Genomic DNA, 17,912 nt, shown 5'->3' with positions numbered 1-17,912 from the left:
GATCCTGCTTGCAGGTATCGGGATAGTGTTAGGCCTAATGAGGGACGCCAGTCCTAATGGCGCACCATAGATAAGTTTTTTCATCACTCAGAAATGTGTGCTGCACATTGCGCATGATAACATAGCTTCTTCGATTAGTGCATCGCAAGCTGTTGCAAAAAGGCAGCGCCTGCTACTAATAATATTTTCCAATTAAGCTGGCCAAAAGGGTCTGTAATGCCCTACGATATATATACTGACAACCAGATTTAGGGCAAACGAAAGCTTTATTATAAAATAAAGAAACCTGTAAAGAGGAAGATGATCAGCAGTCAGAGCAGCAGAACCGAGGCGAGGCGCGAGACGAGAAGACGACGATCGGCAGCTGAAGCAGCAGAGCCGACGCGCGGCGCGAGACGAGAGCGTGAACTGTTCCGGGACCGGACCTGTCCTTGCCCGCTCTAACCGGCCTTCACAACTGTCAATAAAGGCCGTTACATCTTGGTGGAGGTGCGGGGTAGCAGAGAGACGTCTTTTCGGGTGATTTTGTTGAGGCGCCGGTAGTCAACGCAAAAGCGGATAGAGCCGTCTTTCTTGGTGACAAGGACGACGGGGGAAGCCCAAGGACTGTGTGATCGTTGTATGACGCCACGCTGCAGCATATCATTGACCTGGGTGTCGATAACCTGGCGTTCGGTGGCCGAGACGCGATATGGGCGTTGGCGCAACGGCGAATGGGCGCCAGTGTCGATCCGATGGGTAACAGCTAAAGTGCGACCAAAACGGTGGTGAGAGCAGTCAAACGATGACCGAAACTTATCTAGCAGGGCCGCAAGCTGGGTCTTCTCCGGTGGCGAAAGATTTGTGTCGATTGAGCCCACAAAGACGGCCTCGGGAACGGGATCAGGAGACGGTGAGGAGGAAGTAAGTGAAGACACTTGCAGGCGGCAGGAGTCGTCCTCAGAAGGGTCCCAGGCGACGACGGAAGCGAAAGGCTGGACACATCCCAAGCATTCACCACGAAGAAGAGTGGAGGGGCACAGGAATGGATTCGTCAGGGGCAAGGCGCTGCAGCCGGCTGAGACGGCAAGCACGGCAAATGGCAGGGGTAGACAGTGGCGAGAAGCAGAGGAGTCGGACGGGATGAAGATGACAGGGCCGTTGGATCCAGAGTCGCAATGAACAGAGGCGAGCACAGCAGAGCACGGCGGGATCATGACGTCATCAGCCACAGTCAGCTTGGAGCACAAGTTAGTGGAAGCGTTCACAGAGTCGTCGCCGAAGGGAAGAAGGGCGACTTCGGAACGAGCGCAGTCGATGACAACGTCATGTTGGGAGAGAAAGTCCCAGCCTAAGATGACGTCGTGAGACGGCCATGGGAAGACGATGAATTCAACAATATACAGAACGTCCTGAATAGTAACTCGGGCTGTACATGCCCCCAAAGGCGCAATAAGTTGCGAATTAGCGGCGCGAAGCATAAAACCATACAGCGGAGTCATCACTTTTCGTAACTGGCGGCACAATTTCTCACTTAGTACAGATACAGCAGCACTGGTGTCAACAAGCGCAAAAACATCGGTGCCCTCCACAGAAACCGCGATCAAATTTGTCGGAGAAAGTCGAGGTCTTGAGCTTGGTGACGAGCAAGCAGTTCTTGCCTCCGGAACTGCGGGCACTAGTTTTCCGAAGGGGAAGAGGGACGACGGCGCATCGGGGAAACCGAGCGACGACGCGGAGATGGAGCACGGCGGCGAATAGACGGCCTGAGATCGGAGGAAGCAGTGGTCTCAGTAGGCGAAGTGCGGTGAAAAGGCTGGGGAGGGGCGTAGGCGTAACCTCGAGGGTCAGTATTGGCAGCAGGGGACAACACTTGGCGGCGGCAGGGACGCATCACATGGCCAGGAATGCCGCAGACATAACAAATGGGTAGGTTGTCCGGTGTCCGCCATGGACGGAAACGTTGCGGTGGTGGCCAGGCAGGACGAAATGGTGTCGACTGCGGTGGATGCTGGTACGAAACGAACGTTTCTGGGCGGGGACGCCTGACGGCTTCGGCATAGGTAAGTGGAAAAATAAATTTATACATCATGACCTCCAATTTTTCGTTGCACGTCCCCCAGCTTCCGTGAGAGGTGCTTGCGCACGGCTTTCAGTCTCTTCTCTGCAAGCTCCTTTGGTATGTCTCCCATGTAGATATGAAACAGAGCTGCACAATAGAACACAAAATAGGCCACATTTGAACACAACTAGATACATGATAAATGCAAAAGTGAGATTCAGAATTACCACTCTCATTGTAAAAACACAGAAACGAATGTTCGCCATTAAAGGGGCCATGAAGCCTACTTTCGTGCATACCCTTGTTGTAGCATTTAATTCCCAACACATTAAATTACAATACCCAAAACTTTCAGTTGATTCCGTGCGGCAGATATCTTTAAAACGATTTTCGTTTCCTTTGCGAACTGACTGCTTGTCTGGCAACCTCTGATTGCTGACGATACATGGGCCTACCCACTCCGCGTCTGCTGTGTGTTGTTGGATGCATTGAGATGCTTGCATGAAAACCAAAGACAGAGATTACTCGAAACAACGGGCAATGCTATTTATACATTCTGTGCAGATATGTCAATTGCACTATCTTTGTCGCAGCAAGATCGGAGAACGCGCACAATGACTTGCCACCAGTCGTTGAGAACGCTAATTTCACAACCAAATAGATAAATCAGGTTACTGGCAGAACGGATCTTAGCGAGAGCCACACAAACAGTGTGGAGATCTCTGAAAGTGCTGTGATAGAGCCTGCATGAAGAAACGTATGGGCATAACACACCTTGCAAAAACTATACGTCACTTTTGCCCGACTTTGCAGTTTTGGATGCAATAAGGACATTGCAGTTGTTACAAACCTCGGATACAATGAACAGGATCTCCATGACTATCACGCTTTCTGTAAGTGAGCGCGACTGTATTTGGCTGAAGCAAAGTTTGATTGCCTAGGTGTTACTCAAAGCAAAGAAAAAAAAGCACTAGCACCTTTCAGAGAAGAGACTTTTTCCGGTGTAAGTGCCGGTTTCGCCTCTGTTCTGCCAAGAGACCGGCACTTATTTGAAAGCACGCCAGTCACGCTGCGGCTCTTCAGCTCATCAGGTGTCCAATACACCTGAGTAGCACCGCGGCAGAACATTGAGTCTGTTGGTGCTCTCAGGAGCATCTGCCAGGCACCAGGCTCCATCCAGAGCCCACTGCCTGCATAGACCTGCAGCAAACGTGGAGAATTTCGCATTTGTACACATTAACAGCAATGAATCAAGGGATTTTAAATATTTCATAACTTAAAACAAACAGCTGAAAAACATAAGAATTATGTAGGCATGAATGCACTCTTTTACAGCGAGCAGTGTCCAAAATCAGTAGATTTTTTATTTCTAGCCTTATAATTCGAAAAAAAAGAAATTGCTTGCGTGCAACATGAAATATATAGCACAATCTTCTGACAGTTCTAGCTTCTCTTCATTCCGAGTCAAATACCGCCAAAAGTTGAAATAATGTTCTCTGCCCCAATTCAAACAAACAGAAATGAGAATAAATTTCACATACCAACAACTAGGCATACCTGACAGAACAAGGCAGCCTCCTCATGATCAAAAGTTATTTGTGTACTAAGAATTTCCTCAGGACAAGAATAACTGCAGACCCATTATGGCATCGTCAGGTAATGAAGTACAAAAATGACAAATTAGAAATGCTGACCTGTGCCTTACATGACATTGTCTGAAACCACACATCTATGCTTTGCACACTACCCTTTTCGGCACACTTACTGGGACTAGTATAAGTTTCTACTGTAAGCTAGCATCATCCTCTAAACTGTACCCATTTCACTATGTACCAGCCCCAATTTAATTAAGAATCATTCACTCACTCTACTATGGTATTTGATACACTATATGACTTAAGAACACGCACAATCACCTTTCCATCATCCCTAGCAGAACCTATCACAGTGTCCTGCCCACCAGGCAGCTGGAGCTGGCAGTCCGCGGCGCTCTCCATCTCCTCGGCTGAGCATACTTTTTTGACAAGAAAAGGAAGTACACAAATATCAATGCACCTCAGCAGCACGTATAAGCAAAAAGCAAACTGAGTTCAGTTTGACATTGTGGGCTATCAAGTAAATGAAAAAAATTAAGTATTTTGCTCTCAAGGTAACAGTGAAAGCTTTGCACAGTAGAACCTCGCTGCTGAGTTGATGGGTGCTGCATTTTCCTGGCTGCTACACATTGTAGTGGTCTAGATCTGGCATGATGATAATAGGGTTCCATGCATTATAAACCCTGCTGTTCGTAGCATTGTAACTTCGGCCACATTCCTACACAGTAATACTTGTGAAATAACACCCCATGCCAGCCTAAATGAGAAACGGTGGCGGTCATATGTTTACTTCTAAAGCGGCTTTACTTGGCCTGGCATGTCTAGCACCACTGTGTTAGGCAGACGGCATTCAGACAGGCTGGGCCATCATCATCAACAGTGGTTGCACTTTTTTGAAGCAGTAGCTTCACTGCTACAGGTGCACGGTTGAGATCGCCATGTACGCAACATGACCTTCAAGTCTGCCACAAATAAAATAAACAAACATATAAACCTCACAATCAGTGGGATTCAAACTTAGGTCCATTGGGCGAGAGCCAGGTGCGCTAACCACTAAGCTTCAGACCCACGGTGTGACAATTCAATAAAACTGGAGATATACAGGGTGTCCCAGCTAAAAGTAACCAAGCTTGTTAAAAAGAGGATGATCCCTAGCCGAGTGAGACCAACTGAGGGTTGTTGATAGTCCCGTGTCCTAGTCTGCAGTATTTTTTTATTATGCAAACGTGATTAATTAGCAAAGACTAATTAGCTAACTTTTTAATGATTGCTTTCAGGAAGAAATTGTCAATGCAGGAGTTGTAGATCTCATAGAAAAATAATCGTTTGCCTTGTTTGCAGCTAAGTACCACTGATACAACTTCTTTTATCTGACTTAAAAGAAAGCCCGCGAAATACAAAAAGAACCACGTGATAGGGAAGCAGTTACAGCGCTCCCAAACGAGCGATCAAGCAACGACATCCGCTTATGTTTGCAACGCTGTCCCGTACAGCTTTTGGCGTCTTGAGGAGGTGGCTAGATATGCACCAGGAACTGCTTATGCGTCATGGAAAGTGAGCGGGTGCTGCTTTTCAAGGAAGTGAAGCGCGGCTCGCATGGAGCGCTTTTTCACGCGTAACCTCGCCTCGAGTGATAGGAACGTGGCCGTGCCGCTAACTTGCACCGTCACGCGCTGAAGAAACGGTCGCCCTAGCGCCGATGCGAGAGTTAATTACATATATCTCGCAACCATCACAAAACGCCGAACCCCGTTCGGCACAACGTTGCAAAGATAAGCGAATGTCTTTGCTTGGCTGGTCGTCTGGGAGCGCTGAAACTGCTTCCCCATCACGTGGCTCTTTTTGTATTTCGCGGGCTTTCTTTTAAGTCAAATAAAAGAAGCTGTATCAGTGGTACTTGGCTGCAAACACGGCAAACGGTTATTTTTCAAAGGGATCTACAACTCCTGCATTGACACTTTCTTCCTGTAGGCAATAATTAAAAAGTTAGCTGATTAGTCTCTGCTAAATAATCATGTTTGCATAATAAAAAAAAATACTACAGACTAGGACACGCGACTGGCAACAACCCTCAGTTGGTCTCACTCGGCTAGGGATCATCCTCTTTTTTACAAGCTTCGTTACTTTTAGCTGGGACACCTTGTATATGTGCTTCTTGTATACTAACTGCTAGGTTACACAGCCGCTCATGCAATATCATGGTAATTTGTGATTCGAGCGATTCATGATTGATCAGTGACAGGCGATTTCGAGAGGAGTTTGAAGAGGAATAACAAGAGGAAGACGAAGAATACAAAGAGGAAGATTAGCGCTCCACACGCAGAAAATCTAACACCACGGGTATAGGAAAAAATCAGCTGTGGTTTAGCTTCGGTTAAACCTGGTGAGAAGCAGTAGTTTCACGTAGCTACGTGCGGCAAAGTCCAAAGAAACAACGATCTTTCAACAAGCCGAGAAACTAGAAACAAACAAAGCTTTGCAAAGCGCAGCCACATGAAGCTACCGCTTCTCGCCATGTTTAATCAGAGCTAAACCACAGCTAATTTTTTCTTCACCTATCCTTGTTTCTTTGTAATTGTGCTGCTAGTGTTAGTGTGGCTGGCGCGATTGATTTTGTCCTTCCGCACCTCATCACATCTTTTGTGACTTCTGGATGCACACAGCAGTGGCAACAAAGAGGACGAGGGCTAGCCTCCGCTAGAACCAACCATTATGTTGGCTGTAGCGGCATTAGACATTCTCAGAAAGTATGTTTGCAACGATCGCAACAGCCACATAGCCCCGTAAATTCTGGAGAAATGAGTAGTCCTCACCGGACGTAAGAAAATGCAGCAGACAATGCTGCATGATTTTTTCAAGTGCCAGCACTGCAATAAATGTGTTTAGTTCTTGATTCCTGTCATTTTTAAATTTGTCCTACTTCCTGCCTCTAATGTTTCCTCGCTCTTGCTTTTTGTTTTTTTTTGTAGCAAGAGCTATTGGTCGCAAAGTAGCATTTTCACTGCGGCGGTGGTCACGCCGTGGTCACACCGCTTCTTGCGCCGCTGCCTAGCAACCGTTGCCAGATGGAGCCGCGCCATCTGGTGCAACGTCAGAGGAGGAGGAGAGCCAGAGATAGCAGTAGGCACAGCAAGAGACCTCCCAGGTCTACGTATGCATTCACTGGACACCCAGAAATCACGCACAAGGGACCGGGAACAGGACTGCCCACGAGGCTGCTGGCGCGCAGCTAGAGGAAGACCGTCGGCATTGCCTTAACGTGAGCCGACCAACTCGGACCACCCTTATTGTTCTCCCATCCCGCTCATAATACCTGACTCTATCATCACACGCCTTTAACAAGAGCAGAGGGGTTTGTCGTGGGACTTTGTCCCAGACATTACTCCATCCATTCCTTCTGGACTTTCTCGCCCGGCCCAAGTTCTCGCTCACAAGGTGCGAGCCCGTGCAGCGTACACCCCGGACATCCCGAGTCGATGGCACCGAACCAGGATCGGCTGCCCCGATTGCCCTGCTGACTCTGTTGATTTGCACCACCTGATCTGGACCTGTCCTGGCACTGCGAGCCTCTGCGCCTGCTACACCTCTGCCTACCACATCCAGACATACGATGACTGGACGGCCCCCAGTACCGACGCCAAGCGCAAGCTCAGTGCCCTGCTAGACTTCATGTCAGAGACCGACACCCTCACCTTCACCTAACCAACCCACTTCCCCCTTGGGCCTCAGGTCATCCTTGTGATTAAAGATTTATGAATGAATGAGCAGCGGCCTGTATAAGAGGGCGGTTCGTTGAAGCTGTTGTGGCCAGAGATGGAGAGCGAGTCGGAGAGGCTGAAACAAATCAAGCTTAGCTGTTGGAACGAAACAAGGCAAAGGCGACGAGACCGAGGAAGAACGCGCAAAACGTCTCAATAAGCGACGCCGTGAAGATGCAGCTCGACGAGTTCGCCTAGCCTCTGAAGGTCCATTACCTCTCGCTACGTATGTCTGGCATAGCTCAGCTAAGCCACAGCCAATTTTTTTTAGTCCCGTGAGGAGTACATCAGCAGGGTTATGCTGTATTAAAACTTGTAGAAACATTAATACTATGAGAAACACATCTCAGTGAAGAGTTGATCGGCTGCTACACTAACAGTAGTAAAGCTTTTTGACGGGCTAGTTGGTACATATTCATATTTGAAAGGGTGTGCGCTAAAAAAGACGTACACAGGAAAAAGATAGAGACGACAGGAAAGAAGCGCAACTTCCAACTTTAATGACGACAAAAGAAGCCAGGCGCACATATATATCCGCTGATAAACAGATATGAGCTGCGTGATGGAGCGTGACCCCATCAACCAAACATAAGACGGCGCAAAAAATGCATATCTAAGTGACATTAAAAGGAACCCAAGAAAGTGAACATATCAAACACCTGCCGAGGTAAGGTAAAAAAGTGGGATTCGTATCGGCTGACAACAATGCATAACAACATGGGAAAACAGAGCTGTATGAAAGATGACACTGAAAAAGAGGATAACACCATAAAAAAGGCTAACAACATGACGAAATTTTTAACAAAGAACAAGTGAAAGATGGAGATAAAAACCGTGTAAAGGGTGGTAAATAAAGGCACATTGGAACATCTAAAAGGACAATAAAACATAGAGAGGCGAACGGGTTAATAGTCTAGATGTACCCATCCAGAAAGGCAAGTTCATTTCTAGACAGGTTAATGGAAGGCGTGCTAACGCACTTGTCTTTCCTGAGGTGAATAAAAAAGGCCTCGATTACTTCTCTTTCTGTCTTGTCCTGAGCCTTAGCTAGAAACTTGGTTTCATTAAACTTGGGGTAGCAGTTCTGGCAACTGCTGCAGTGTAGCGGAAGGTTACCTCCAGACCTGTTCTTCATGGTGACGTTGTGCCTGCGGGCGCGCTCATTGAAACATTTCCCGGTTTGACCCACATACACTTTGCCGCACGTCAAGGGCATCTCGTACACAACATTGGCAGTGCATTGTGTGTACACGGTTTGATGCTTGATATTACAGGCCTTCTTAACACGCTTCCTGGTCACCATCGGACATAATTTCGCCAGTTTGCAAGGAGCCTAAAAAACCAGCCTAACCCCGTGACGAGACGCAACTTTCTTTAAATTGTGTGAAAGACCATGCAGGTAAGGTATAACCTGCACAGGTTTCCGTTCTGTTTGATGTTTAGCATGCTCCGAGGCGGTCAAAGGAGCTGAGACCGGATGCCTCGAAATATTCTTTTCAGGTAAAACGCATAAGCCTGCTTGTCCACTACGTGCCATTGTGTCTGAAAGGGATACGTGGCAAAAAGTTGTGGGTGACTTCCTTCGGTGCCAACTGGACAGAATAGCTGGCGCTGACCCTTACCGCGTTCGAAGCTCAAAGGAAGTGGTGCAGGTACGGGAGGGAGGCAAGGTATCGGCCACAACTGGTTTTTCAATTGACGTTGAGGACTTATTTTACTCTGTGCCTCACGACGGGTTGTTGGATGCTGTTCGTGAACATTTGGAAGAATTTGGCGAAGTCAGGTTTCAAAATTCTGCCGGTGTCACAACTGAAATATTTCTGGACCTACTATTGTTTTATTTGGATTCCACTGTTATTTGCTTCCAGGATGAGTTTTACTTGCAAAAAGCCGGAATTTGTATAGGTTCCTCAGTCGCACCGGTCTTATGCGAAATTTTTCTGGCGTCATTTGACCGGCGCCTTGAAGCTAGCTTGAAGGACACAGGGATAACACGTATTTGCAGATACGTCGACGATTATCTTGTCCTTCTTAACGCACCTTCATACTGTGCTGCTGATACACTTGTAGTCCAAATTCTCACTACCTTCTGTTCTTCATCGAGGGGTCTAATATTCACGCATGAACGAGCAGATCATGATCGACTCCAGTTTCTTGACTTACAGCTTATTTTTAAAAATGATCATGTGTGTTGGTCTTATCAGCCGCACTCAAAGAAGTCACTTTTGCCCTATGATAGTGCCCACTCCAAGCTGGTAAAGCTTGGCATAGTATCTCTTTGCATGAAATCTGCATTAGAAAAATCCTGCGGCCACAAGATAGGTGAAAGTTTCCAGTGCCAGATCGACCGAATTTCTGCTGCAGGTTACCCTCCAAATCTGGTCACCAACATGTCTGAAAACCTTTCGCAAAAAATTAAAAACTCGGAGCATGCTAAACATCAAACAGAACGGAAACCTGTGCAGGTTATACCTTACCTGCATGGTCTTTCACACAATTTAAAGAAAGTTGCGTCTCGTCACGGGGTTAGGCTGGTTTTTTCGGCTCCTTGCAAACTGGCGAAATTATGTCCGATGGTGACCAGGAAGCGTGTTAAGAAGGCCTGTAATATGAAGCATCAAACCGTGTACACACAATGCACTGCCAATGTTGTGTACGAGATTCCCTTGACGTGCGGCAAAGTGTATGTGGGTCAAACCGGGAAATGTTTCAATGAGCGCGCCCGCAGGCACAACGTCACCATGAAGAACAGGTCTGGAGGTAACCTTCCGTTACACTGCAGCAGTTGCCAGAACTGCTACCCCAAGTTTAATGAAACCAAGTTTCTAGCTAAGGCTCAGGACAAGACAGAAAGAGAAGTAATCGAGGCCTTTTTAATTCACCTCAGGAAAGACAAGTGCAGTAGCACGCCTTCTATTAACCTGTCTAGAAATGAACTTGCCTTTCTGGATGGGTACATCTAGACTATTAACCCGTTCGCCTCTCTATGTTTTAGTGTCCTTTTAGATGTTCCAATGTGCCTTTATTTACCACCCTTTACACGGTTTTTATCTCCATCTTTCACTTGTTCTTTGTTAAAAATTTCGTCATGTTGTTAGCCTTTTTTATGGTGTTATCCTCTTTTTCAGTGTCATCTTTCATACAGCTCTGTTTTCCCATGTTGTTATGCATTGTTGTCAGCCGATACGAATCCCACTTTTTTACCTTACCTCGGCAGGTGTTTGATATGTTCACTTTCTTGGGTTTCTTTTAATGTCACTTAGATATGCATTTTTTGCACTGTCTTATGTTTGGTTGATGGGGTCACGCTCCATCACGCAGCTCATATCTGTTTATCAGCGGATATATATGTGCGCCTGGCTTCTTTTGTCGTCATTAAAGTTGGAAGTTGCGCTTCTTTCCTGTCGTCTCTATCTTTTTCCTGTGTACGTCTTTTTAGCGCACACCCTTTCAAACTATACTAACACTGATGGCTAAAAAGATAACTGGTGAAATAATGAGGGCTAAGTGACAAGTGACAACCGTGGCCGCAGTGGCTCAGTGGTTATGACGCTTGGCTGCTGACCCAAATGACGAGAGTTCGATCCAGCTGCGGCAATGGAATTTCGATGGAGGCGAAGTTCCAGGGGCCCGTGTGCTGTGCGATGTCAGTGCACGTTAAAGAACCCCAGGTGGTCGAAATTTCCGGAGCCCTCCACTACCACGTCCCTCATAGCCCGAGTCGCTTTGGGACGTTGAACCCCCATAAACGAGCCTTAAAGACACAGCAGAACACTGCGGAGCGAGAGCAGTTCAGAAAAATCGCATATCCTGCCAAAAATGAAAGGGGCAGTACAGCAAGCCTCATAGGCAATGCAAAAAGAAAAAAAAAGACGTCAGGTTCAATTAACTGCGCATCTGCTGAAGGACAGCAGGAACACTGTGCCAGAAAACTTTTCAACCTGTACACGGTACAACGCCTAACAACTTTGAATGTACCAGACGACCAGAATAATGCTAATATATTTTGTTAATTCACAAGAAAGGGGATGTCAATCAATTTAAAAACTTTTAATTATTAGATAACTATGGGAAAGAAACATGAAGCTTAATGAAAAGGCTTGAAATGCAACTGAAGGCAGGACGGCAAGCTATCGAAAGGTATAGATGTAATCACACAGTAGAGTAGGAGAGCGACACAAAGTAGAGATAAAAAGTACAGAAAGAAATGGGGCCTGGGAAGGGTATGTAACCAATTTCAAGAAAGGTCAATGTAGCACATACAGTCAAAGTTAGGGGCACAGCAGAGATGGTGGAAGGATGAGAGTAGAAGTTTCAGGGGATAAGGCGCCCTCAAGTGGCACAGGACAGGGTTAACAGGCGCTCATTGGACAAATCCTTTGTTTGCAGTGAACATTTTCTTAGGCCGATTTGATTATGAAAAATAAAAAATGGCATGCATCACAAGAAGGTTCGCTCACCAAACTCGTCTGGCCCACTGCCACTCGCCCCATCGATGGATGTCATTGCTGGGGCCAGTTCTGTGAATTAGGTATAGTTAGAGTTCATGTCCTTACACCAAAATGCACATCAAAGGTACCGTAAAAACCCGCGTATAATACGAGGTTTTTTTCCCATAATTAGCGTCCTAAATTTCCGCCTCGTACTATTTGCGGATCCGAACAAAAATTTTCGAAGTTGCTCGATGTTTTGGTTTCGTTTTTGCGGCGTGGCTATGGCTTCGCTTCGCTATTGGCGCGTGGCTACGGCTTGGCTTTGTTACTCTCGACAAACGACGTCACGACGTCGTTTCTTTGTTGATCCGTTGGGTGCGCCGGGGGGTCGCGGTGTGCCGTGTGCCTGTTGACAACGCACGTGCTAGCATGTAAGGCACGCTTCGTGAAGTGGATATTGTTTTAGAGAGCACGATGTCACGGTCTCGAAAACATCGGCAACGGTGCGGCCGGGAGGCAGTTTGGTGTCGTCGAAGGAAGCATTCGTGGATGGCCACAACAGAAAGAAGCCCTTTTCGCGTGCAGCGGAATGCGACAAAGCTTTCGCGGCCGTTTGATGGTTGTGTAAACAAACCGTTCAAGGACGCAGTCAGGCGGTGCTACGCAGAGTGGATGCGCTCAGGTGAGCCTGCAGTGAAGCCAACCGGGCGGCTGAAGCGGGCTTAAGAAGTGCGGCATCTCGAACGCCCTCGATGGCACGGAATATGAGTACATTTGGGATGATTTGTCGGACAAAGAAATGTTCGAAGAAAGCGCTACTGAAGAACAAAGTAATTGAAGTGAAGTGCGGGATGCGATTTGAATAAATGTCTTCTATGAGCTTGTGTTACTCGTATTATACGCGGGTGAAACTTTTTTTCCCATTTCGCGTGTCTAAATCTTAGCCCCGTATTATATTCGGGTTCGTATTATACGCGGATTTTTACGGTATATTCACACAACGGATGAGGTCGCAAAAAGATCTCTAGCATTACCTCAAGTAAAGGCAGTGTCCGCATGCTGAAAGCATTCACACATGAGATGAAAACAGCAGATCTTGTCCTAATAGAAAAAAAAACGCCCTCCTCTTTCCATCTGCAGACACCAATTGGTTGGCGTCAATTCGTGACGTCAAGCCACATAATGCACAGTTCACCCTCAAGATTTGCAATTCAGTCCATCGTGTGAATTCACCTTAAGATGACTTCCAAGAGCACTTACTTTAAGCTCTAAGATATACATGCATGGTGACACCTACAACATGCAATTTGATGAAGTAGCTTAGCTAAGAAAAAAGGGATGAGCAGCACACATGTGAGCTACTCAGGAACAAGAACCAGAGCTAATGTTTTAAACAGTTACTAGGCACATTACCATAGCATGAAAATGCACACACACCTCTCAACTGGCATGTTAGAAATACAAAACACTTCAGTAAACTATCTACACAACAATAGCACACCTTGCAAACATACACCACCTGGACTTTGTGTTTCCCAAATATAAGACATTCATTTTGTGCACAAAATTGCAACAAATAAACAAAGTAGCAGTGCCACCTAATTGGCCATTTAGAAACAAGGAGCAGAGGTATTATGAACAGCAGAGTTAGTTGTTGGCCTGGTTAGCATCACTGATTTAAGTTCATAGTTTTCCAGCCCTATGGAACACACACACATACATGAGCCGCCACGGCAGTTCAGTGGTTATGGTGCTCGGCTGCTGGCCTGTTAAGACACGGGTTCTATCCTGGCCGCGGTGGTTGCATTTCGATGGAGGCAAAATGCTAGAGGCCCGTAAATGCAAACTGCATGCAGGAGATCTAAAAATGAGGACAGGTTCCAAACTTGTCAAGCACTGCAGTGATTGTACAGAGATTTTCAAGTGTGAAGATCCTTAGCAGAAGCAAGCCACTTGTGAAGGGACAGAGACGCATCATATTAAAAAAGCTGGTTCACAATGTGCGAGCAATACTTCAGTTGTATCATATAACACAGAAATGATGTTTCTTTCATAGTTTTTATGATAAAGGTGTGATAAGTTTGTTTTTTTCCTGCTCCGCTGGTCTGAAGGCATTTAAGCAGTGTCTGCGCCGTTAAATAACCAGTCGTCAGTGAGTGCTGTGTTTTATCCTTCTTCCCAACTTCAGTAAAACGGCAAGTTACATACTTGAAGAAAACACAGGTGCTGACTAGCAACTGAAGGTTTATTGAAAAGGAACACATAAAATATACTCTCTTCACAACCAAGAGCGTGCATGAGCTGCGCGAACAACACTGATAAGCTATCAACTTCAGTCATGGTGGTCAAGATTCAACAGTTCACAGCCATGAACGGCCATCCGTCCTTGTTAATGATTGTGAACTATTGTATCCTGACCACCATGACTGAAGTTGACAGGTTATCAGTGTTATTCGCGCAGCTCGTGCACTCTCTTGGTTGTGAAGAGAGTATATTTTATGCATTCCTTTTCAATAAACCTTCAGTTGCTAGTCAGCACCTGTCTCATCTTCTCTCTTGTCCCTGTTGCTGCGCTGTTTTCTTCAAGTATCCTTCTTCCCTTCTTTGGTCATGCACCGTTGCACTGGAAAACTATAAATTTAAAGTACTCTCAACATTTGCCTGAACAATTTAGCACGTCTAAAATATGCTTATCTTCTGGTAGCCTCCAGCTGCTCACGATGATGGTCTCTTCTAATTCATGATGTGACAAGCAAAGCTGCATCCCTGCAAAAAAAAGAAAGAACCAAAAATTTCCTAATATAAGCATCTTGGTGGGCACACGTCTAATAACAAATCTTTTACAATCCTCAATGAGCACAGACTTTGGACAGCTCTGTACAAAGAACTTATGTCCAGTCATTTGGCTCAAACCAAAATAGTGAGAAAAAAATCCGCCCTTCCCTGGCAGCGCGAGCATATTTTAACAGCCTGAGCAACAAATTGTTCTGAAAGTGGCTAAAAAATGCATTCATTACATAAAAGGCATCGACTATTCATGCCACCTAAAATTCCTCCAAAGGAAGCAAATAATGTACAAACAAAAATTCCCATTCCTGCACCTCACAGCAATGGCCAGTGCTGCTGTCTCGCTTGAATCCTGCCTTACAAGCGGACCTACTGGTGTCAGCCATGGGGACGGCCATTCAATTGCTTAAACCCACAAGGGCGTTTGTAGATGAAGGCGTAGCCGGCTGGAGGTGGTTGCACATCACTCCCTTTGTCTTCCCTCAATTGTGCCATGGCAGGTGGCCGACAAAGTAAACTGAGCGGAGAGGGCAGGCCCAGCCTATAGTCTTTTTCAGCCTCACTGCTGTGCACAATTTGAAAGGCATAGTTGCTAACGGCCGATTCTTCCTGGGCTACATAAGCTAGATCACAAACTGATGATGGGTGCAGGGGTCAAGTAGATGCAGCTAGCACAGGAAAGGGCTAATTTGGGGAATATGGGAGAGGCTGTCGCCCTGCTGCGAGTATAGTCCGGCTGATGATGATGAAGGATGATTGAATTCCAATGAATATTTCACTTTTCTTACCCTTGGTGCAAATCGCTGCACAGTCCCATAAATGTTGGTTATAAGAGTATACATCTGATTAAGAATGAGAGGGCAAATACTACACTACTGGCATGATGCAGCAGCGTCAGTGTTAAGTGAAAGAATAAATTCTGGTTCCTTGCTTACAATGTCGCTGGATCTATGCTATCTTCCAGTAGAATGCATGAGAACTGGTGTAATGCCCTCGCACAAAGTGCAGACGTTAAGGAACATGCACAACTTGTTCTTCCAGAGAACGAAAAATTCCAAAGTAGTGGTAATGACCATCGCTCATCACTGCTGGATCACTATGCCTCTGCGTCTTTAGTAATTTTCTAGAATCTGTGGGTAACTCTGGATGGTATGGCTTCAGCACTTTAAGCAGGGAATGCAGGTGAGAAGCAGGCAATTGGCTATTAATTGCCCACACGCGCAAGTCGCGCTCTAGACATTGAGTAGCGGAACCAGACTCAGGTGTCATCCTATCTTCATAACCCACCAACTCCTCATTGTCAGAAATTCGCGACAACTCTTACGTTGCACTTTCTATGTCAGGGATGCTGCTAGCGGTGCTAAAATCTGACAAGTGAGAACTGCGGCTTTCAACTGCGTCCTCGACCGGCGCTGATAAAGAGGATAAAATAACATTATGCGATGAAAAGGCATCTTGAAACTGTTCTGCTCCTGTTGCGCACAATCTGCTGCCATGACCATTATCAAGACTGACAACTGCCAAACAGGGTAGCATTTCGTGATGCGTACCCGCAAAAGCCGGCTCTCACCATCGTGGGTGCCCTTGACGAAAACAGTTTTCTAGTTCGTCGTGAACAGCCTCTGCTGTTCTTCGGCGTCGTTGCCGAAAGGACACCTCGATTAGCGAACACTTCATTCTCTTCATGATACAGCGAATGTAGCACTTTATCAAACTATCACGCAGGGCATGGATAACATATATACACTACTGGCTTTGTGCCAACCAACACAGGTCACAGCACAACAATGCAAGTCTAGAAATCACTCACCATTGAGGTCATCCTCTGGGCAAGCCTTTGTTGTTTCAGCTGAATTCCAGTGAAACCACAACGAAACACAGCAGTGCGGGCACGACGACCGCCAAAAAACTGTACTAGAAGAACAAAAAACGTGAAAATCTTGCCATGACTGCCGCTGATACGCGAGTTCTCGGACCAGCGCACGCCGCAGGATTGGAATTTGGCTCTCGGCGCGGCCGCGAGTAGCCGCGGTTTGGATTTGGATTTGGACCATTAGACTGCAGGGCGTCAGTGAAACCAGAACTAAATTTCTTCGGCAGTTTTAATTTTGTCTGCCTGTTTAATTAAAAACAAAGTAATTCCAGCTGTTTAAAAATATTTCAGATAGAAATATATCTTTCTACCTTAGTGTCACCATTTGCATACACACCACATGCAAACTTGCAATCGAAGTAAAAATTAATAAACAAATTAATACTCTCACGGTGAGGGGAAGTGATCTGGTACCGACTTTTCTATTTGGGCTTCAGAAATAGCCAGAGAGGGCAGACAATTAACCTATAGCATGAATGTTATAGCAATGCCATCGTATGTGGTTCAACATTTATTCATCATTTGACAATATTGCTGCAATGTGAAAAGACCACTTCAGAGCAACGTTATCAGCAAGTTGCTTGCAGCAACATTATCTAATGTTGAAGAATGTTAGCGCAACATAGTACAACATTGGCAATGTTGTGGCAACGTTGCAGTTACATACTGTGCTACTATGGATATAGCAGCGAGGCAGCTATGACATATAATGTTCACCAGCTGCTGCACCTTTCTAAGGCTACGCGCATGTTTGGCCCATTATGGGGTGTGTCCACGGTTCCTTTTGAAGATGGGATTGGCCGTGCACTGCGGCTTGTGTCAGCAGCCAAGCTGGTGCCTATGCAGGTCGCTGAACGGTGCATAATGCAGCAGTGCTATCGAAGCTCAGAAAGAAATTTGGAGCTCCCAGCTCATTTGGCTTTTGCCAAGAAAAATATTGGCGCTTAGCGCACAAACAGCTACCAGACATGTGCTCTAGGTGTGCCACACCCTGTTCCTTCATTTCCCGAGCAGCTAAAAATGATTTTCAATTCACACTTTGGCTGCATTCCTCAGATGTCTAGGTACTTTCGAGCACAAATTGGCAGCATTATTATACACAGTTCGGATTATTTGACTCCAAAAAAGACCAGCTCTTGTTATGTTAAAATGGTAGACGGCTCATATTGTTATGTACTTGGAACTTATGAGATTGCAGGCTGTATATATTTTCACTCCCAAAGGCTTCTTGTTTCACCACTTGTATTTGATGTCCTACATATCATGCAGTGTCAGCACCCACCGGCTGATCAGAATAATTGTTTGCACTCCCTTGATGATGTGTCTCTGCAATGTGTTTTCTTTAGTATTAATAATGTTTCATACTTGTGTGAAGTGCCCATCCAGAAGGAAAGAGATTGATCTGGTAGTGATGTATGATGTGCA

At 46.0% G+C, this 17,912-nt stretch overlaps 1 protein-coding gene across 1 annotated transcript; it reads right to left on the bottom strand.

Moving 5' to 3' along the window:
* Nucleotides 1–2,060: 2,060 nt before the first annotated feature.
* On the bottom strand, nucleotides 2,061–12,306 carry LOC149326244 (BEN domain-containing protein 5-like). The gene is made up of 4 exons (XM_089564515.1): nucleotides 11,855–12,306; nucleotides 3,958–4,055; nucleotides 3,019–3,241; nucleotides 2,061–2,188 (listed from the first exon to the last, which is right to left on the bottom strand). Exons 1-4 carry the CDS (start codon nucleotides 11,898–11,900, stop codon nucleotides 2,061–2,063), a joined length of 495 nt encoding a protein of 164 aa, XP_089420641.1. The 5' UTR covers nucleotides 11,901–12,306.
* Nucleotides 12,307–17,912: the final 5,606 nt, after the last annotated feature.

This window comes from Amblyomma mixtum, chromosome 10 (genome assembly GCF_055824585.1).
Source record: "Amblyomma mixtum isolate Tamu chromosome 10, ASM5582458v1, whole genome shotgun sequence".
Lineage (NCBI taxonomy): Eukaryota > Metazoa > Arthropoda > Arachnida > Ixodida > Ixodidae > Amblyomma > Amblyomma mixtum.
Note: the sequence above shows the minus strand (reverse complement) of the source record. Positions and strands in the feature narration are given on the sequence as shown.

Bases quoted from the DNA above. Each gene is read 5' to 3' on its own strand.
- LOC149326244 (XM_089564515.1), bottom strand. From the start codon at position 11,900: ATGACATCCATCGATGGGGCGAGTGGCAGTGGGCCAGACGAGTTTG. The intron at 4,056-11,854 runs GTGAGCGAACCT...TTGTCAAAAAAG, and splicing joins CAGTGGGCCAGACGAGTTTG to TATGCTCAGCCGAGGAGATG. The intron at 2,189-3,018 runs GTGCTAGTGCTT...TCTATTGTGCAG, and splicing joins AAAAGTCTCTTCTCTGAAAG to CTCTGTTTCATATCTACATG.